The sequence below is a fragment of the Thermobia domestica genome, chromosome 11, assembly GCF_964235325.1.
Source record: "Thermobia domestica chromosome 11, izTheDome1.hap1.1, whole genome shotgun sequence".
Classification (NCBI taxonomy): domain Eukaryota; kingdom Metazoa; phylum Arthropoda; class Insecta; order Zygentoma; family Lepismatidae; genus Thermobia; species Thermobia domestica.
Genome location: NC_137464.1, coordinates 257,084,713 through 257,107,940, shown reverse-complemented (window position 1 = coordinate 257,107,940; position 23,228 = coordinate 257,084,713). Strand labels below are relative to the sequence as shown.

General features: G+C 34.1%; 1 protein-coding gene across 1 annotated transcript in view; it reads right to left on the bottom strand.

The window, feature by feature from the left end:
- LOC145664968 (sodium-independent sulfate anion transporter-like) overlaps positions 1 to 23,228 on the bottom strand; it is a 67,748-nt gene that overhangs the window by 17,071 nt on the left and 27,449 nt on the right. Inside the window, 6 exon segments of the mRNA XM_081732121.1 lie at positions 716 to 893; positions 1,700 to 1,801; positions 1,804 to 1,922; positions 7,073 to 7,268; positions 13,276 to 13,517; positions 16,118 to 16,270. Of these exon segments, the coding sequence (XP_081588247.1) occupies positions 716 to 893; positions 1,700 to 1,801; positions 1,804 to 1,922; positions 7,073 to 7,268; positions 13,276 to 13,517; positions 16,118 to 16,235 (955 nt within the window). The 5' untranslated portion in view covers positions 16,236 to 16,270.

The window sequence follows — 23,228 nt, the reverse complement described above, 5'->3', positions numbered from 1 at the left end:
TAATAATATAATGAATAAATATAATATATCTTGTATAGATATGTGTTTGTTAGTATCTGAAAAACCGGCAACCTCGTACTACTTTCATAGTATTAAGAGGCCTCATCCCGGCGAAATTAAAATACCGCTAATTTTACATTAATTATGTGATATCTTCAAACAGATAAAAGATAATAGAAATGTGAAACAAGAGCGCCCTAGACAATATCATTTTACATGAGATACCGTTATCACGAAACACTTATCTGCCTTCGATTTCGAGCCATTTTGAAAATCGGCATTTATTTTCGCGTTTCTAAATGGCTGAAAACGGAAAGCGACTAGGTGACTTGTGATGACGGTACCTCACGCAAAATAATATAGTGTAGGGCGCTTTTGTTTCACATTTCAATTATCTTTTATCTATTTGAAGATATCAGATAATTACTGTAAAATTAGCGGTATTTTAATTTCGCCGGGATGAAGACCCTTAAGGAAAACATTCCCTTTGTTAAACAAAACTGCCAATATATAACATTATTTTCTTTCCTTATTGCAATATTTTTTCAAACTTGATATTTCAACTTACATTTTCTTTAACTCTTCAGTCAAATACCTCTTATCTTCATCTCATTAAATGCTAATTCTTGTGTCATTAAACATTATTAAGGGTATTGTATTTCGCTGTTAAGAGCCAGAACTATAGTAATTATCATGTTCCCCGTTGTTTACTTACCAGTCAACCTAAATGGAGCTGCACCTTTTTCCGTAAGAGCATATGCGAAACCAGCGCAAGCGATCACTAAGATGGCGTTCCTGGCGGTTCCAATTAGCCACAGTGTCTTGTTAAAAACTTTCTGTCCGGTTGTTCGTAATGATTCATCCTTGGCTCCAATCTGAATTCTTGGGAGCAACTAACAAATAGAAAGAGAGAGGAAAAATAAAATATTAAAATTTGAAATGTAACAACAACGTTTATTCTTTCGTAATACAATATAATGGGCGCATTTTCACATAAAATACCGTAGTTTAGTTATGGAAAACAACAGGCTAAAGTCTGAAATCTTCTTAGACAATCCTAAAATGGGAATTTTGGTTGTTTTTGGTTTATATTGAACATAGAATGTTATAAATGGTACAATTAAGTATATATATATACACAGTACAGCCCCTCAAATCCGAACTAATTGGGGCTGAAGCCTGTTCGGATTTCGGGGGGTTCGGATTACCCGGGAAATAATATTACGTACTTATTTCGTCACTGAATTGGCGGTAAAACAACGACTGACGTTAGACAGGGTGGCCCAGTGGTGATTTTTTGTGTGAATCGTAATCCAGTTAACCTAAAATGATTTCGTTGTTTTGGATTTTTTGAAATACGTAAGTAGACGTAAACTATTTCCTATTTTATCTAAACTTAACTGTATTTTATAACGTTTTGAATAAGCATTAAATCTAAAAATGTTAAAACCTTAAAAAAACTAAATTTGCGTGATTAAATCTTTTTTTTTTTTTTTAATTTTCCAGCTGTGGTTAATTTTTTCCCCTGAGAACGTGTTCGGATTTGCCGGGTTTTCGGATTTCTGGGGTTCGGATTTGAGGGGTTGTACTGTATATATATATATATATATATATATATATATATATATATATATATATATATATATATATATATGATGGAAGTCTGCATACGCCAATGGATTTTCAGTATTAAACTTACCCTCATCAATAGAAGAATGACAATGCAGCTAAGCCCAAGAAGAGTATCCCACAACTTTGTGTTGTGAATCTCCCCAAATATGTTGGTCCAGATCTCCATGAAGGGGTATTCCCGGTGATGCTAATCCCAAGAATATCCTTGACCTGTGACGTCAGGATAATCAGTGCAGCAGCGGAGGTGAAACCCGACGCCACCGGACCGGAAATAAAATCAATTAGAAATCCTGGAAAGCAATAAAAAAATATAGATAAGAAATAAGTATCAAAATCGATGTTTAGAGTTGGTTAAGAAGTAAGAATCACATACTGTTGCTAATATGGAAGGATTCTAAGCCATTGTAATAAACATTAGTAACATAATCAAAATGGATCAAAATGGATTCTCAACATCAAAATGGATTAACGTTCAATTGACAAGCGACGTTTTGTTCTAATGACGTATTTTACAAAAGAAGAAAAAAAATGAGACCTCTGTATGAAGATCTGAGGCCTTACATTTATTAATTTAAAATGTTGAAGGTGTTTTTAATAACGAAACTAATTATATGTTCTAATATTATACTTTAAGAGCCTGACATACTAAAAATTACACAAAATTTTATTTTGTTTGTTTTTGATAAGTGAAAGGAGATAATGAAATGTAACTTACTACAATCATAGATAATATCTGATAAAGGATACGTTAGGTATCAGAAACCGTTACACATTATAGTTTAAAATACACTGTGTGTTTAAGCTTTGGTCAGTGTTTCTTTTGTTTCAATCACAGATATTGTTATTCTACAACAGAAAATATGAATCTGAACAATTTTCAGTATTGCCATCCATAGAAATTACAGTGTTGCCACAATAACAATTTCTCCAAAATTTAAGTTAAAGCAGCGACTAGAGCAGGCCTGCCCATGAATTGGCTCCCGGAGCCGAAGCGTGAGCGACAACGAGCGAAGATAAGAACAGGTGAGCACAGGTGTTGGTAGCTCCGCCCCTTCCACTGCATCCGATAAGTGTTGCCAACCACACATGATGGTAAAAAACCTACGGCCAAGCCTGGTCACAAATTTGCACGATGTTGAAGCATTGAGCAGACGCAAGCGTGAAATGTGCAGGTGTGCTCTCCCCCTCCCCATTTCGAAAGCAGTGACGCGAAAACACTGCAGGAAATAAAATTGGTACGTTTTTTGATCTAGGAAGACGCATGATAGAGGTTACAGTTAGCGTTGAAGTAACTAACAAATGAAAAAGAAAGAAAGAAAGAAAGAAACGAATATTAAACATGTCAGCTTACAGACGTAAAAACGACTGCAAAAATCGGAAACGAATTGTTTCAGGCCTTTTTTTTAGCTTGCTTACACAATTCGTGACATTGCATTACATTAGCACTCGGTCTGTAACTTGTCACTCGCTTCACGTTTGCTAAGTTGTGAACGCCTTTCGTTGCTAGATTGATAGCAGAACGACGGGAGGTTGAAAATAATAATAATAATAATAATAATAATAATAATAATAATAATAATAATAATAATAATAATAATAATAATAATAATAATAATAATAATAATAATAATAATAATGCGTATTATAATTATAATTATTATTATTATTATTATTATTATTATTATTATTATTATTATTATTATTATTATTATTATTATTATTATTATTATTATTATTATTAATAGTAGTAGTAGTAGTAGTAGTAGTAGTAGTAGTATTCGGACCAAAGACGGATGAAAATGGGGATTTGAGGAAATTCATAACGAGGAATTGCATAGTTTATACCGCTCACTTAACATTGTTAGGGTCATTAAGTGTAGAAGGCTCAGGTGGCCATTCCGTGTAGCCAGAATGGAAGAAATTAGAAATGCTTTCATAATTTTAACTGAAAACCCAATTGGAAGAAGACCACTAGGAAGACCTAGACGTAGATGGGAAGACAATATTAAGATGGATCTTTCAGAAATAAGAGTACAGAGTAGAAACTGGATCCAGTTGGCTAAGGACAGAAGTTAGTGGAAATATGTTGTAACCGCCGCATTGAACCTTCGGGTTCCATAGGCCATAGAGTTAGTTAGATATTATTATCTAAAAGAAATGTTCAAATGTTGTTAAGAGACAATTACACAGAAGAACTGAGTTCCGACCAAACAATAATTTGCCGGAAGGAAATCCCAGTGCAGTTCAGCCCACTTTAAGCGTTATCCGTGCAATCCACGTTTCATGTTCAAGACATTGGGAATAATTGTTCGTATCATTCAGTTGGAACGTTCCCTTCCAAGTTTACGCTATTACAGTAGGCCTACAACATCGTGACTTTCCAAACCAGTCAGTAACTATCGAAGAAAGACAAGCATGTAGCTTCAGTCGTTGATATGATTTAGCCACCGGCAAGCAACCAGCCAGGGACAATATATTTTTCCTTATTAAAAAGACACTCCTTGTTAAAAAAAAAAAAAAAACTAATGGTACCCACTAATGGTCACTCTTAAAAATGGAAAATCTCTTTGGCTCTCTTAATATTTTGTTTGATTCTTTGCGATCAAAGTAACATTAAAAGTGGAAAAAATGAAATGAAATCTTTGGGTTTTACGTCCCACGGTTATACCGGTTAGGCTAAAGGAGACGGTGATGATGAGTAATGAATGAAATGATAGAATGAAGAAAGTGGGAGGAAATGTGAAAACCCCGAGAAAACCCACGCATACGGTGTTTGTCCACCGCAAAGTTCACTTGGCGGGGGCTGGGATCGAACCCGGGACCCAAAGCACCAGATGTGAACGTTCTACCACTGAGCCACCGCGGCCCCACTTTAAAAGTGGAGTAAGAAATACTATTCTTCCTATTGATAGTGTAATAGTGGCTTCTAATCTCCACAACCAACCCCTTGCTAAGCCTATTCGTACACACATACATGCATAAGCTATTTTTCTGGAGATAATACTTAGATAATTACAAACAAGTGCTACAGTATTTTTTTTTTTCGTATCAACAGATTATCTCTTTTCCTAAAAAGCGAAACAACATACCCACACTCGGATTAAGAACTTGATAATATATATATATTGAAAACTGGTTTTCCATTGGGCAAACTGGCAAATTTTTATAAATGTAAGCGATGGTTTGGTTCCACCACATCCTTCTTTAACAAAAGGAAAGAAAAAAGAAGAAAAGGAACGTACATAGTTTATCATTTGATTGCTGTTACCAGTTTGTGTTGTCTATAGTTAACGGTTACCACATTGTAAAAAACACTATACACTAAATGGCAATCAGTTACCATACATACTTTTTTTTTTATTTGGTAAGCTAGTGATTACCGCCAAGGTTGACAACACTTCCGCTCCTCTAAGGACAAAACCCGAAGATTCACGAAGCACGAACAATGGTATTTGCTCGTAGAATGCTCGTGAGCGTTCACGAGGAGATTTTCCACTATCTGCTCGCCGTGGCCAGGGCTGGACTAGAGGAACGAACCCAATGCATTTGATTACGTATCATGTTGTTTTGGTATCCTGTGAACTACTTTTTAAATAATAGTTGTATTTAGTTAGTAATAATCAAAATAGTTTTAACATACAGTCATTAAAATTAAATAATAATTTTATTTAAAACGTAGTTCACAGGATTCTAAGACAACATGACATAATCAAATGCAGTTGGGTTTGTTCCTCTAGTCGCTGCCTTAACTTAGATTTTGGGGGAAATGTTATTCTGGCAACACTGAAAATTTGTCAGGTTCATATTTTCTGTTGTAGAATAACATTATCTATGATTGTAGTAAGTTGCATTTCATTATCTTCTATCACTTATGAAAAACAAGCAAAAGAAAAATGGCGAATTTTGTATTATTTTTAATACGTCAGACTCTTAAAGTAGAATTAAGTAAATGTGTTTCTTTAACACAAAAATAACCACACATAAATTACTATATTTAATAAAGATTAAGTCAGATTTGAATTAAATGTTACACTCAGAACAGAAAACAAATATATATATATATATATATATATATATATATATATATATATATATATATATATATATATATATATATATATATATATATATATTTTGGTTCTTCTGATATTTGAACTAATACGACACATTGCGAAATGAAAATAAAATAGTTTTAAAGGTTTATGTTTGCTAAGGTTAATCTATTGCAAGGCGAAAACATTGTTAGAGTATAACTTATCAAGGCAGCAGATTTCAGTTATTTATTAACAAATTGATTATTTCTATTGAACTAAAAAAGATCGCTTACCATTTCTTCATGACTAAAGTTGTTGTTACATGTGCACTGGTTCATCAGTGTCTATTGTAAGTCAAATTAATACGTTATTATTAGAGAATTTAACTTAAGAAGTCATATAAAATAAAACTTATTTAAAATAGCATTGTTTGAAGCACAGTTATCAAATGTTCGGCTATCGATGTTTTAATTTCAAAATTCAACTATTTTTCACTTCTTTTATTTTTAAATCGTTTAAAATTGAAGATGAAAAACACCATTCGTGTAATAAATTTCCCTACAGGTATTTAAATACATAGACAACAAAAAACGTGTGCAGTCACGATTTACGTAATAGATTTTCGGATTTCTCATTCATTTAGGTTATAGATAAACAAATCCAAGACGCTTTTGCGAAATTCAACTTAGCAATGTCCTTCTGGACTTCGTCTTTCCAGAAGCTAATAACGTTTATGTATATTTAATTTTAAAGCGACAAGGACAATAATCCGGTACCTCATGATAGCAAATGTTGTGGCCAGACTTGTTTAAACTTGTTTTCTGTATCCTGTTAAAAATATAATAAATGAGGAAGCCATAGTTAATGGAAGTGTCTTTTTAATTTCTGAGAAATGAATGATAAGCATTAAGAAAATACGAAGTTTAAAAGGAACAAAAATAGTTTAATTTATTGAAATAATTATCATAGTAAGTTTTGGTGGTTATTCAAGTTATTTTAAACGAAATGGAATCACAATATTTAATTGTATATATCTATATGTGTGTTACAATATCATCAACGGGAACTTAATTTGTAAGAGAATAGTTTGTAAAGCCATTCTAAACTTTCGAAATAATAAATAGAATGTTCTTATAATTGTCTACTTCCATATAATATACAGTACTTTAATGAGTCTTTATTTTAGTATAAACTATTATAAAATTACGCTGATAAGCAGAAACGGGTAGATAAATAAGTTTGTTGTATTTGATGTGATAATGCTGTCACTGTGTTACTTGATTCTTCTAAACATTTATTAATACTAATCTAACCTAACGCAATTTGTTTCACGTTATCCCAATTAATTTTGTGCCGTATATCGTTGTAGATTATTAACGTTATATAATATATTCTGACATACTTACCTAACCCTAATATCCCCATAATGACCATAATCACTCCTGTCATGAAACATAAGAGAATGGCGAAGTCCACACCGAAGTCCTTAATGGTTTGGTTGGTCAAAAGCGCCACAACAGCTGTTGGCCCCATAGGAACATCCTTGCAGCTACCAACGAACATGTAGAGAATGCAACCGAAGAAGGAGCTATACAGACCATACTGTTAAGAAAAGAACATAAGAAGAAAATAAACATCAACGCATCTACATTTTAAGAGAAATTTTTAACAAATTCTGGCATCTCTCTGAAATATTTTAGAAGTAATTTATAGTCACAAGGTCCATAGAAATGTTATCTACATCAATCTTAATACATCTTCTAAATGGACTTTGTGGTGAACAAACACCATCTAAATAGGTTTTATAGGACTTTTCTCATTCCACCATTTCCTTCGCTATCATCATCATCATCATCATCATCATCACCGCCTCCCTTAGCCTCGGAGCATAACAGTGTATTGTAAAAGAGAAAGAAAAAAGTATTTCTGTGTGGTTGAAAGTTAAACTGAACCTAAAAGGTATTTGTAGAATATTCTACGGTGTATTTTATGATTTTCATGTAAATAGTTAATTATCGCTTCTAATTTGCAGAAGGAGTTTTCATTTGAAGAGGAATCATCGTGGCTCAATGGTAGATCACTCACTTCTGGTGATAGAGAGACCTCTGATTCGATCACAGACAGCCTGAGTTTGTGATGAATAACATTACGCTTATGAGTTTATCGAGATACTTCCATTTCCTCCTACATTTTCGTTCCACTAATTATTTTATAATCACCCATAAGGTAGTCAAAGAGACTAACTAAAGCAAACAATCAGTTTCGTTAATCATTTTACATTTCTATTAATTAATGTTCATATTAAATTGAAATCCATAAATTTGGTGTTTTCTATCCAAGTTATTTTTGATTTGATTTCAGTTTAGCGCCCCTTTCAGTAGCAAAGTTATATGAAAAGTGGACCTACAGCTTAACGTGGGATCCGAACCCCGCCGGGAATCGAACTCGGGTCTTTCACGCCAAAGGCGCGTACGCTAACTACTTAGCCACGTGGGAGTTCCCGAGATAATTTTTAAAATTAATTATTACTAAAAAAAACATTACTAAATATTCATTTATATGCTTTGTATTAAATTCAAGCAAATTCAAGTTCTACAATTGCCACGACAGTCAACGTGTTGTGGTCCTTAATTATTTCATCTTTCTCGGCGTCACTTAGATTAAATTCATGGAAGTAAATTACTGATTCGTATTTTTGAAACCAAAAACTTTACCATATACCAAATTTTGTGGCTCTACATACAGCTAACAGTAATACGTATGCCATTACATTATAGTATTTAATCTAATTCGTGAGTTTAATGCTGAAAGCGTAACTCAAAATCAAGAAATATTTGTATTATATCAAAAAATTTATTATTTAAAACTGATTTAAAAAGAGGAGGCAAGATTTTCCCAGGCTAAGAAAAAAAGATTAAACATTCCAAGATTTTTTCTTCCTACAAATGAATGAACGTTTTATTTGATATTGCTTCGTAATATTGTGTTTGGAGATCAGAAAAGTGTTCGAGTACAATTAGCAATTTCAAGATTCCACAAGTTTACGAGGCACCTAATTTTCAAATTTAACCTATCTGAAAAAATGGACAGAATTATATAAGAATGTAACGGAATTTATAACTATAAATGTCTCGTATATGAATTGTGGTGGTAATTTTTCTATGCTATTCTTTGCATTGACAAAAGAACGTTTAAAATGTTTCATAACACACTCTTATCTTAAGTGTTGTGAATATTTTATGTTATTACACAATATTTATATTTCTGCTTATTTACGATCCGCGAAATGCTATGCAGTATATAATAGTTAAAATAACTTGTACAGGAAGAAATATATAAATAAAGCGATTACGGGAAAAATCTTCCACAGTTATTTGATGTATTACTAAGGTTTTCTTACAAGAACATTCTTTCTTCGTGTCACAGTATTTTAAACAGTAAAAATGTAAATAGAAAAGGGTGCCCATGTTTCAAAATCCAGGGAAAGGAGCAACAGAATGTAACGATAAGCAATCTTCCTGTCATCTCAAAAATAATACTTTAAAAAAAAAATCTTTCGCATAAATACAATGCAATATTACAATTATGAATCATAATGATGTTGAATTAGGGGTGTCATTTGGGACAAAGGGGGCAGTTGCTCCCCTGAGTTTGATCCATTATACACATTTCAATGAATTAGTTAATTTTTTTAAAATTATTTTTGAGTTTAGCGTCCCACTCAGCAGCGAGGCGTGTGGGATCCGAATCACATGAGCTCCCGCCGGGAATCGAACCAGGGTAATTCAATCATTGAAATATGGATCATTACAACTAAACACTTTCGTTAATGTATGATCTGCAAATATTGATCAAAGAGTACATATCGTTCAACAATGCAAACATGCATGCACGTACGTATCTAACTTCATGTCCTATAAGCGCCACTGCATTGAGTTGACATAGTGATCTTGAGAAAAAAAATAATACCCCGATTAAAAGTACTTTGCGATAAATCGTACAATATTTCCAAGATTTCATCTGCATCATTATCTCAAAATTGTAATGATTCATGAACTGGGATCAACATTCATAATACTTACCCTTTTACAGATAGTTTCATACCTCAAATGCCTGCCATACTCTCTTCCTTGCACGATTGGGCGGGAGCGAGTCGTGTCAGAGAGTAAGTAATTCGTGTGTGTACATTGTCTGTACATATTGATATCTTAATGCAGGAAACAAAGCTTTGCTTTAGTAGAACACTATTCTATATTTGCTTATGAAGATAAACTGATTTTAACAACTTAAGAAATTGATTGTACATTTTCAAGCGTTTCTTTCAGCACCGAGACTATATAAGATATGGACCTACAGCTTAACATGGAATGCGAACCACTTGAACTCCCATCGGGAATTGAACCCGGGTCTCTGCACCGAAACCAAGTAGGCAAGCCATACAGCTACGAAACGAAAATGTCTTTTACTGTACACGTGTGAGAAAGAAGATTGAGCAGAATATATATATGGAATTGATTGGCATGTGTATTCAGGCCCGTATCCGGGGGGGTCTAGGGTGGCCGGGCCCCCCTAAATTTTTGCTGGCGCACCTAAAATTTTCACGGTAGGCTTGTAAATGAACTACAATATGGTGATTAACTATAGTATGGTTGGATCGCCCGCCCCCCCTAACTTCATCCGGGCTCCTCCCCTACATTTTCGGGCTGGCTACTGGCCTGTGTGTATTGTATCAAAAAAGAATAAAACGGATGATATAATATTTTTTTTGTTATAGGGTTACTATTAAGAGTTTGCGATACATAATCTAAATAGCAGGTTGTTTTTGTAATCTAAACAGGGTTACAAAACAACAAACTACATAAATATGGAATTTTTTTTTTCCTTTTCTGTCACTAAAATTTAGCAACATTTTAAAAATAAGTTTAAAAACCAAGCAGGTGTGCTTTGCTATTTCAGTTTCCAATTTTAGGTTCAATATTTGCATTATAGATTTTTTTTTTAATTTACCGGAAAGAAATTATTGTTTAAGTTACAGAAATACTTAAACTAACGTACATCTTGTTAATTATGAATGACATGAATCTAAATTTTAAAACTTTTGTAAGTACGTGCTAAATTCATGTAACGTCTTATAGTCTTACCTAACCAAGATATAAATAAATAATATTTAACACTACTGGTTGTGTTGTATCATATTCATCCATTTACGCCTGACCAATGCCACTTTCCACACCAATTTTCATCCATTGAAATTTAAAGTAATAATTTTATTTTCTTGAAAAAATCTGCCTCTATTGATCACTTTGGTTATACCTTCCCCGCTGAACTACTGGCCAGAGCGTGCGCCTTTGATCCATGTGGTCACAGGTTTGATTCCAGGCGGAGAAGGACCAAAAAGTAATTTCACGATCATTCACTTTTATTAACCATCCGTTCTTTTTAGCCTAAAGGGTATAATCGTGGGACGTTAAACTAATCACATTTATATTATTCATTATTATTATTATTATTCAGGGATAACCATTCTAAATATTAGAATAATAGGTTAAACTAAAACCCGCTCGCATTAGAGCTCATAACAGGCTATGGTCAGCCACCAAACTTTTTGTTTAAATGAGATATATCATGTATCGATTTTTATCCCAGTTATTTCTTGTTTATTTCTAATTGGTTCCCATGTTCAGAGCCGTGCCGTGGAAAATCAGCGCCCGAGGTGAGAGTATACGACGGCGCCCCATACATATATTCCAAGCAATTTTGCCTATCTTTTTTCCTTTTTTCTCCCGAATTTTTCGCCCCCTTACTTCGGCGCCCAGGGCAGTCGCCCCGCTCGCCCCCCCCCCCCCCCACGGCACGGCCCTGTCCATGTTGTTTCATGATGCTGAATCAACATAAAATTTCTGTACGCGCACCAGGAATTGAGTGCGAGACAAAAACACAGAGGACCGGCTCTACCATATGTGAAACACCTGCTTTTGCACGGGGTGGCAAAATTTGGCATAACTATATTATTTAAAATAAATATATATATATATATATATATATATATATATATATATATATATATATATATATATATATATATATATATATATATATATATATATATATTTTGCTGGAAACAGACTTCATGATGATGGTAATTAAATTTACTAAGCTGACCTTCTATATGAATACTACATTCATAAATCATGTTTAAGTCGCATTAGTTTAAAGTCATGTAGACAGTGCTAAAGCAAATGGTCAAACAAATCCTTGCATAAATTACTTGATTGTTGTCAAATACAAGAACTCAATTCTCAAACAGTAGCAAACACTTGTTCCATTTAGTTAGTTATCACAGTTTTGATGTGAAAACTAGTTTTGCCTTTGTTACAAATAAGTTCTATATTATTGAAGGTGAAAACAAGTTTTATATATATATATATGCAGGGCCGGATTTAAGGAGGGTACACCTGTGCACGTGCACTCCCATTTATTGTAAATATACACTATCTAAAATGAGAAGCTAGTAATGAAAATAGCAACATTTGCATAAGAATTCTGTACGACACAAGTACCCATCATATTCCAAGCGACCATGATTAAATAAATTCCTGATCTAAAACAGCAAGTTAATTATATACTGAAAATTATACCGATAGAAATCAACTGTGGCTCAGTTGGTAAAGCTGAGTTGAGTTGATTTTGAGTTTTACGTCCCGTTCAGCAGCGAGGCTATATGAGACGTGAACCTACTGATTAACGTGGAATCCGAACCACATGAGCTCTCACCGGCAGCCGAACCCGGGTCTCCCACGCCAAAGGCGCGTACGCTAACCACTTAGCCACGAAGGAGCTCTCAGTTGGTAAAGCGTTGGCTTAGCATTCGGAAAGGCGTGGGTTCGATTTCCGAGACAAAGCACAGCATTTCCAGCTTCCAGGACAATTCCTCATTCACATCTCAGTTGTCTAAAGGCATTTAAAAATTCAAAGTTAATTTAAATGAATTGGTTGTTATTGGTGCACCCCCATCAGAAAATCCTGGATCCTGCTCTGTATATATATATATATATATATATATATATATATATATATATATATATATATATATATATATATATATATATATATGTGTGTGTGTGTGTGTGTGTGTGTATTTTAACTTGTGTAGAAGGAAAATCAAGAAATAAAGACAAAAGAGCTAGTTACACTGGAATTGCGAACTAATACCAGGTATATTGAGATTGAAGCTCGATATTGAATTTTAAAAAATCCTCTGCAGGTGTGTTTGCTTTATCTTTCACTAACATAATAGATTGTTATTCAAAGGAAGAAAACAATCACAACTAGATTGTATTTGTTGTGTTTAGGCCTCTCTGAGTGCGAGTGCACTTTCCCTCCCCTTCGTTATTCACGATGGGGCAGGATACTTAAAATGGCGGCTTTTGAGGTTTATTCTTTCTGGAGAAATGGAGAGCGGCAAATGATATAATTGCACGGGGTGGCAAATTGCCTAGGGCCAACCATGAAAACATATCTTTCGTTTATATGCAAGTGAGTAGTAATGGTTCATTAATGAGCATGAAAAAAAAATGAAGTGTAGCTGTAAATGTGTGTGTTCACTCACCTGAGGTTCCAACCCTGCAATAAGAGAGTAGGCTAAACTCTGAGGTATCACAGTGAGTCCTACTGTGAACCCAGCCACCAAGTCACCAACAGCGTCCGATGAATTGTACTTGGGCAACCAGTTGAGGATAGGAATCCTTTTGTACAGAAGTTTCTTCGTGCATGACTTTCTTAGCTTATCTTGTGCTTTTGGAACTAGATTTTTCAATTTTTCCTTCGTACTCACATCTTGGTGTCCGTGAACTATAATTATAGAAGAAAAAAATAATCATACTATTTCAAAACGACAAAATATAGAATGCTTCAGTGTTGCTATAGAATAACGTTCAGTGTTGCCAACTTACTAGAACACAAATGGCGGGCATTTCAAAAGTTTTCAGTACAAGCTCTTAGCCTTTAAAGCGATACCAATTTCAACGAACCCCTATAATTATTTTACCATATTCATAAATGGAGTTGAACTTGATAATGAACATATGACATTAAAATCTGTAATTTACGACCTCATCAAAGATTTTTTTTTTTTTTATAGAAAAGGGAGGAGGATACGGATTTATTTACGCACTTTTCTACCGTATGTAAGCGTAAAATTGTATTAGGTGACTTAAGAGCCTGACGTACTAAAAAAATAATACAAAATTTACCATTTTCTTTTGCTTGTAAATTCATAAGTGAAAGGAGATAATGAAATGCGACTTACCACAATCATAGAAAATGTTATTCTACAACAGAAAATATGAACTTGAAAAATTTTTAGTGTTGCCAGAATAAAATTTCCCCCAAAGGCAGCGACTAGAGGAGCGAACTCAACTGCATTTGATTATGTCATGTTGTCTTGGTATCCTGTGAACTACTCTTTAAATAACATTATTTTTTAAAAAAAATTAATAAGTATATATTAAAACTAATTTGTTTATTACAAATTATTTACAAGGTAGTTCACAAGATGGGAGCCGCGGTGGCCCAGTGGTAGAGCGTTCACCTCTGGTGCTTGGGGTCCCGGGTTCGATCCCAGCCCCCGCCAAGTGAACCTTGTGGTGGACAAACACCGTGTGCGTGGGTTTCCTCGGGATTCTCCCGTTTCCTCTCACTTTCTTCATTCCATCATTTCATTCATTACTTATCATCACCGTCTCCTTTAGCCTAACCGGCATAATCGTGGGACGTAAAACCTAAAGATTTCATTTCATTTCATTTTTAGTTCACAAGATACCAAAACAACATGATTCGTGATCAAATGCAGGTGAGTTCGTTCTTCTAGTTGTTGTCATAAGTTAGATTTTGGGGGAAAAGGTTATTCTGGCAACACTGAAAATTCTTCAAATTCATATTTTCTGCTGTAGAATAACATTATCTCTGATTGTGGTAAATAGCATTTCATTATGTCCTTTCACTTATGAAAAACAAGCAAAAGAAAAATGTTAAATTTTTGTATTATTTTTAGTATGGCAGGCTCTTAAGTTTCGAAGTATCTTTCACTCTCCCTAAGCGCTGACAAAGGACGTAAATACCAATCATTCATTTTTTTCTCTAAATTACTAGTTTCAAAAGTTGACAACCCTTGCCCAATGGTTAACCAATGTTGGGTCAATACATTTTTATTTTCTACAGGAATACAACCCAGACACGTTCAAGTAAGTGAAACGTGTTCGACGCCATTGTTTCTAGCCATTTTCAGTATTCGGCGCATTCTTGTGGAATTCCCGGAATACTCAGATCTCAAAGAACATTTAGGAATGCCTGAAAATCTTAGTCTTATTTTGGAAGACAATAACCGCATTCTTACTTTTGTTCGTGAAATTGAAAAATAGTAAACGTTCTCTGAGATTTTTCCCTATTATCTTTTCCGTGTTACTATTATTGCTATTTTTGAGCTATTTTCTTGTTCTATATTTTGTTCTTTTTTTTCAACTTCTAGTGTAATTATTATAGTTTTTTTTATGTTGTCTTATTTTGTAATACTTTTATTATTTGAATTTGAATTACCCTTTTTTTAGAAAATTTATTTTGAATTCTTAATGTATTGATTTGATTTTCGGTTGAGCGTCCCTATTCATCAGCGAGGCTATATGAGGTGTGGACTTACGGCTTTTGTTGAATCAGAACCACATGAACTCCATCTAGGAATCGAACCCGAGTCTCCCACGCCAAAGGCGTGTACGCTAACCTTTAGCCACCAGGGAGCTCTTAATGTACAGTATGTGTTGGCCTTTGGCCTTATCATGAAGGAGACAAACAGCCTTCCTGCTGACGCTCCTATTAAACCGTAATAATTCATTTTCTCATCCTGACTCACTGTAGACCAAAGTTCAACGCCACTGCTTAATTAAAGTACACTGTTAATTACTGATCACAATCAACGAAAACTAGGTTTCCCACTCAGAATCGAATCCTGGCTCACATGTCTCATAACCAATAAGGTTAACCTGTAGTCCATAGCAGGCACGTACGCAGGAATTTATTTCGGGAGGGGTTCAAAGAATTTTTTCTGAGGGCGGATCTAAATTTAACCTTTAGATAAATTATGTTAAAATTTGTAGAATAACCCCTAAAATTAGACTAAATTTACAGGAAAGTATGGAGAGGCAGAGGCGGATCTAGCGGATGGGGCGTAGGCCCCTCAGTTTTTTGAATCACAGAACTATTTTAAGCTATTATTTATATTTTTTTCGGAAGTTTATAATAAACTCATGATATACCTATCATAGTCTGAGTTCTGGATATATGCCCCCAGTTCTTACCTTCTAGATCCGCCCCTGGTCCGAAATTCCCAGGACCCACTCCCCTTCGTACGTCCCTAATCCTTAATATCTTGAAGAAATCTTTTATGTAAAATTACTTACGGTTATAGCCAGTTCCGTCATGCCGTTTGTCGTCGAGATCAGATTCTGTTGTGTAGCTGACGCCATCCATGTAGGATGCGAGTGTTAACTCGCTGGTGTTACGGTTGTCTTGCTTCATGGCTATCACCTACCACGATTCACTGTTTCAAATTCCTGCAATCAAGAAAGGACAACATTATTAGCTTAGTTATAGTACGTACACGTTTCATTTTTTTTTTTTACGTTAACTTCTAATTTAGATAAATAAAAATAAATGAAAGAATTGTTTACTACTATCTGAACCTGCGCTCTCTACACAGCGCAATATTCACATATGAGTATGAATCTTCTTGTCATTCCTCACAACATATGTACACTTGTACATGTACTTTACAGACACAAGTGAAAACGCCTTGATAAAAATCGGCAAGAGGTATCATAAAGGGGAGATTTTTTTCGATTATTTTTTTCAATATCTCACACCGTTTGCAAGATTTGAGCCTACTTCCGGTTGGAGTTTCTAATTCATGTATGATGAGTGTTTTCCTTCTTCTTGCATGCAGTATGTAATAAGCAAACACATTACATACACAATTAATTATAATGTCAGTGATATATGGTGTTCATTGGGCAAAATACTCCAAACAATAAAGATTCATCTTAGATTGGAAAAATGGTTGTTCTTCGTTTTCTATTATCATTTGGCCATGAAACAAACACCGAAGACATATACTAACCTCTTCTACAAAAGTATGGTGTTGGAATGTATACCTCGTAGGATATGATGCTTTACTTTTTAAAATTTCAATACTTTCAGTGTACCTCTTAAAAATGTAATAAAGAAATAACGGCCATTAAAAAAATATTCAATTAGAACTGGACAATCTACATAAAATTTGCAATCGATCAGTGAAAAGGGAATCTTTCTAGAACCTATGGTTTGGGAGAACTCACTTTCGAAAGGATTGGCTACAAATGTATAAACATTTCTTGACCACAAATATACAAACCTAGCATTTTAATATACAAATATTCAGAGTGAGGAATCATAATAATCGAAGTGTGGGTGTAAAATAAAAACTTCATGGCAAAAAGGACTGATTCCAAGGGAGAAGGGGGCCAAAGCATCTACACACAAGTATAGTTGCGAATATACCTACACTTTAAAGATCGCACTCACATAATATATTATATAAAACATCAATTATTTATGTAGATTTCCTTACTAACTACAGTAAATGACTTGTATTTTTCTAATGTAGTAATTTAGTATTTATTATAAATATATTAGCTACTATAGTGTGTGAGTAAAGACATTATTGTCTTGATATATTCTTCGAAGAACTGAAGGCACACTTTGTTTCGACATAGAGAGTTCGCATATTTGAACATCCATAATTAATAAACTACGCACTAGCGGTTCTGTAAAATGTAATTAATATGTATTAACTATGCAATTAACGAGTGAACTATAGTGCTTAGTGGTATACGTAATCTTATGTAGTTTCAGTGGCGGCATCTCTTGAAGGAAGTCATATATATAAACTTTTATTGCTACAAAGTAAAGGAAGAAAACTTATTTCAAATTTCTTGTACACAAAAATTAGTACATTAGGTAAGTTTTCTGACATGAGTTTGAAGGGATAAAATTTTAATTTTTACCAACATGACGTACCTCGAGAGCAGCCGCCACTGAAACAATGTAAGATTAAGAATGTCATAAGCACTAAGAATCATTTGTTAATTGTGTATCATATATATATATATATATATATATATATATATATATATATATATATATATATATGTTAATGACATTATAAACTACTTAAATTAATTTGCAGACTTGTACAATTACGTTATTCACCCCAGTAACTTATTAGTAGGGGAATTTTCCCATTCCCCAGGATTTCATAAACTGACTATATTGTATATATTACTAGCAGAATAGCCCTTCTTCGCACAGGGAAAATAATTTTCATTTTGGCCATAAGTCTAAAGGGATGAATTTGGATTTAAACGGCATTGGAAGTGTCACTGTTCATCTCAGCGTCCCCACAACTATGGATTCGACCCAAATATCGGTCATTTTCGAACATTTTAAAATATCTCCGCCCCTCCCCTAAGTATACAACGTCAAAGTGAGTTTAGTTCATTTTGAGTTTAACGTCCCTTTCAGCTGTTTCAAAAATTATTCTTTTTGTTAGTGCCATGCCGTGGAAAATTAGCACCCGAGGCGAGAGCATAAGACGGCGCTCCCGTACATAATATGATTGAGTAACGTCGACAGACCAGCCGCAAAGCGCCACCATGGTTGGCGCGAAGCATAAGAAAATATTCAAAAATAAACCCTGATTTTCCTTTATTTTGAGCGTTTTCTATTACTTTTTTCCTTCAATTTTATATATATGCAACATGCATTTTCCTAACATGAGTAATATTATAGGACCACATCCTAAAGCAGGAAGAGGATTTAACTAAGACTTACATACTAGTAATATTCAAAGTAATTTTTCCTCTCTCTTTTTTCTTTCCTTCTTTTCTTTTCTTTTTTCCTCCCGAATTTTGCGCCCTCTTACTTTGGCGCCCAGGGCCGTCGCCTCGCTCTCCCCCCACGGCACGGCACTGCTTTTAGTTATTAATTATAGAAGGATTAGGCTGAATCTTTACCCTTTTTAGTAAAAGCATTTGAATTTGAATATCACCCGCAAATATATTCCCATTTTGTTGTCTAGGTATTCTCAATCTGTACCGGTTTTGGCTCAATAACACCTCAATTCGCTTTTTAAAAAAAAATTCTCAAATATTTCAATACATTAATCATTATTTTCTCATTTAATGCATAAAACATTTACTAGGCTTGTCTGTAAGGTGTTTCACATACATCAAGCTAATGTGCTGAATATCACGGTTGTTATTTTTAATAAAAAGTATACCAATCATCTTGTTTTTATGAACAAAGAGGGAAAAAAAGACAAAATAGGAGAAAGGTGATTGAAGGCCAAATAAAAGCAGTGTTAGTCTCAAGTAGGCTTGCCAATCATATGATAATTTATACGACAAATTAAGTCTTAATACTTTACCCAACGCACACATTTTTGCAGTTTTTGAATGTGCAAATTAATTGTAGATGTGCATAGGAGCCGACTTGAAAAAATATTGGGAGGGGGGTCAAACAATGAATAAATATATCACCATATTCGGCTGTTTTCTATCAACTGCTTGATGAAGGCCTCCTTCCTTCCCCCATATCTCAGTCCGCTATTCGGCTGCATCCACTTCGCTGCGAAATTCACATCCTAAGTCAAATTCGCTTAACGGCATTAAAACAAATGCAGGTTCACAATTTGGGAACTTCACTGCAACTTTGTGCACTACATTGATCTTTACTTTTCATATCAGTGCTGGCAGAGTGTTTGTTGAAGCTTCAAAATACCGTTTTGAAAACTGCAAAGGCACGACGAAGTTTACGACAGAAATTATTGCTCCTCTGTGCTAATCCTTCTTCGACTGGATTATATTAGGGTTACGAGGACCCCACCTTGAAATATTGGGGAGGGCAAGTGTCTTCCCCCCAACGAAAGTTGACGTCTATGTAGATGTGCATTAAATAATAATAAAACATACACATTGAGACTTTTAACAATCATTCCCGCTAAAATAAACTAATAATGATTAGAATTGGCAAATGGAAATATCCTACATTCATTCTTTAAATTCAATTACGTTTACCAGGGGATGGAAATTTTGTTGTTGTCCGGAGCAGTCTTTATAAGATTTGTGTGTGTGTGTGTGTGTGTGTGTGTGTGTGTGTGTGTGTGTGTGTGTGTGTGTGTGTGTGTGTGTGTGTGTGTGTGTGTGTGTGGTGAGGACAGTGACGCCGATTTGGAGTTCCAAGCTGAAGATTACTAGATAAGTTTATTATATATTTTTGCTATTATTAGTATTATTAGCCTATATTTCGAGTCTTGAGAGCACAAATATCATATGTCCAATTTTTCTCAATATTGACTTTGTCAGCTATTTCCATAACTTGATACCTGCTATGTCACGCGCACAAATATCATATCTTAACTGTAAATAGCTCCTTGGTAATATACAGTGAACAGTCATCGCAAAGCTTTGCTCTCTGCTTTGCTAGGGCACACTTATCACTTCGAAACAGTCTCCTGAAAAATTTTGAAAACTGGACATACGATATTTGTGCTCTCAAGTGTCAATTTGTTTCTACAATTGTCACGTACATAGCACATATTCGATATATATATATATATATATATATATATATATATATATATATATATATATATATATATATATATATATATATATATATATATATATATATATATATATATATATATATTGTAATGTACGATAATTTTACAGACAAAAAACAATAATTTTGTTATCTGAAGTTGGCAACTCTGATCTCAAGTTTTATGTATACATATGTGTGTGTGTGTGTGTGTGTGTCAAGAGAATGATTTCTAACACCACATTTTACAACGTTATTTGATTTTTCAAAACAACAACAATTTCGCTATAAATGAGTACTTATGAGAAGCAAACAATGCATTAGTTGAAGCCATATTTGAAGAAAAAACATATTATAGCTCTCCTGCATATCCTACACTGGTAATTAATTTTGTTAATAACATGCTTCAAGTTATACATTTTTATTGTTGAATTATTTGCATTCTTAAGTTTTATTTGCAGATCTATAATATCACGTCAGCATATCTAAACATAACAACAGCTATCTTTGCACAAACGTAGTCAGTTTTTATTTTACAGGTGAAATATAAAATTTATTATTTAGATAAACAGATCGTGATTCTTTCGTTTTCCTTATGGGTGAGAGTTGGAAACCAAATGTGGGTTCGAGCCTTGTTGACACTTTTGAACTGGTATGAATGAGGAAAGATTAGTAAGGGAAATTTCTCTCGAAAAAAAAAAAATCCTTTGGGAAATTAAAAATCCTCGAAAAATAAAATCTTTAAGTGTTACGTTCCATGGTTATGCCGGCTAGGCTAAAGGAGACAGTGATGATGAGAGATGAATGAAATGATGGAATGAAGAAAGTGAGAGGAAACGGAACAACCACTAGAAAGCTTACGCACACCGTGTTTGTCCACCACAAGGCTCATTTGGCGCGAGCTGGGATCGAACCAAGGACCCGATCCACCAGATGTGAACGCTCTACCTCTGAACCACCGCGGTCCCCTACAAAACCTCGATTTATTAAATACGAAACAAGAATAGTTATAAGGAAAATTTTCCTCTTCAACCTTAATCCAAATATCTGAATTTTTCAATGCTTTCGAGATGAATACCAGCAAAATGTCAACATAGATAATGTCAATTATTAAATGTACAAATGAAATAGATTTTGCATGAAAATAATGACGTAGTCAGCTACCAAAGAGAAAATTCCAATACATTCAAAAATGTGTTTATTGGTTATCATCGGAACAACTTTTTTGAAGTCAAAAACATCATAAATGGTGTGTTGAAAACATTAGACACACTCTTTGATCACGTTATATTTCACTGTGCACCTGCACAGATTCTACTATCTACAACTGTTTGTAGGTGTATTTGAAAACAACGATAAGTACCAAGTTTGTAAAGAAATGAATGTTATACATTATAAAACCAGATTTCTTTTTTTTTTTTCTTGTTTTCTTTTTTTTCTTTTTTCTTTTTTTTTAAGATTGACTTTCCGTTGCCTTAGATAGAAAAAAATCACTGAAGGCAGTTAACAACATGGCGACTGGATAAGTACTAGAGTTTAAGATTCATATTTAATACTTTTTTTTTTTTTTTTTTTTTTTTTTTTACTATGTAACAATGTTTGTTATAGAAATTTGTATTTTGCCCTTTTCGTCCCGTGAACAACAACGCCACTAATTACGATATTTTCGAAGTTGCACTTAAAAGTACGGATAAAAATACGAACAGCGGAAATAAATGCTCATATGATAGTTTTCATTGGGTTTCCGGTTATACAGGAACTTAATTGAATTTACGAGTTTCGTATCTTCTGTATGTAACTAACTTTTTACCTAAACCCCATCCCTTTTCCTAATATATAGATTGTTAATCAAAGACAACAGTTCATTTGCTGATAATTTGCTTATACTGTATAGTAGAATCCCTAAAACTCGGTACTCGACAGTGTTGCCACACTCTTAGCTCTGGAGTGGGCTGAAAAATAGTACCAAATTGAAACAAAAAGGGCTTAATTAATTATTTTATACCAATGTAATACATGGCTTCTTTACAACACGAAACTAAAAGAGATAAAGTCCTAGAACACTCACCCCCCCCCCTAGAAGAGCCAAAATCAGGAAATTACTCTTTTCAAAAAAAATGCTTTCTAGAAACATCCAAATAAGAGGACCCCGAAGAACCGTGGAAGTAGATGAAACTTTTCTCGCGTGTAGAGAGTATAACAGAGGCTGCAAATTAAAAGGGAAAAATGTTACCATCTTTGGTATGTATTGTGAGGAAACCAAACGCGCCTCTATTTCAAAGTGACTAATAAACCAAAACGGTATTATAGTCATATTTGAAAAGGCCTATAAAACGAGGAACAAGTCAATCATCTCCGAGTTCGTGTGTTAAAATATAAATTATTGCATCTTATTCTTGCTTATTTCACGAACCGAAGGAGGATAATAGTACTGACACTTTTTAAAATGTGACAAGTATTTGATAAATAGTGCTGAATTGGGTAGAATTGTACCAACTTTTTCACAAAAGGGGCTGAAAATGCCCAGCGTGGTACCAACGTGGGCCGTTAAATGACAAAAAAGGGCTGAATTTGGTACAATTGTACCAAGTGTGGCAACACTGGTACTCGATAATCCGGCAGACCGGATAAGTCCGCCACACTCTGGCAAGGCAAAAAAATACCCGCACTTAGAACCATTCAAGGTTAATTTTCATTATAGACAGCTTTGTGCCTTTATAAAGTATTTTCTGAGATCTGTCTTATCAAGTAAATTAGTGTACAGTGTGTATTCATCAATTTTCATTTCCATGTATAAGTAAAGGTTCTATGCCTTCCTAAAATACGTACTTTTCCTTTGTTTAAGAGTAATTGGGCAATTTGTTCTCTGTTGCA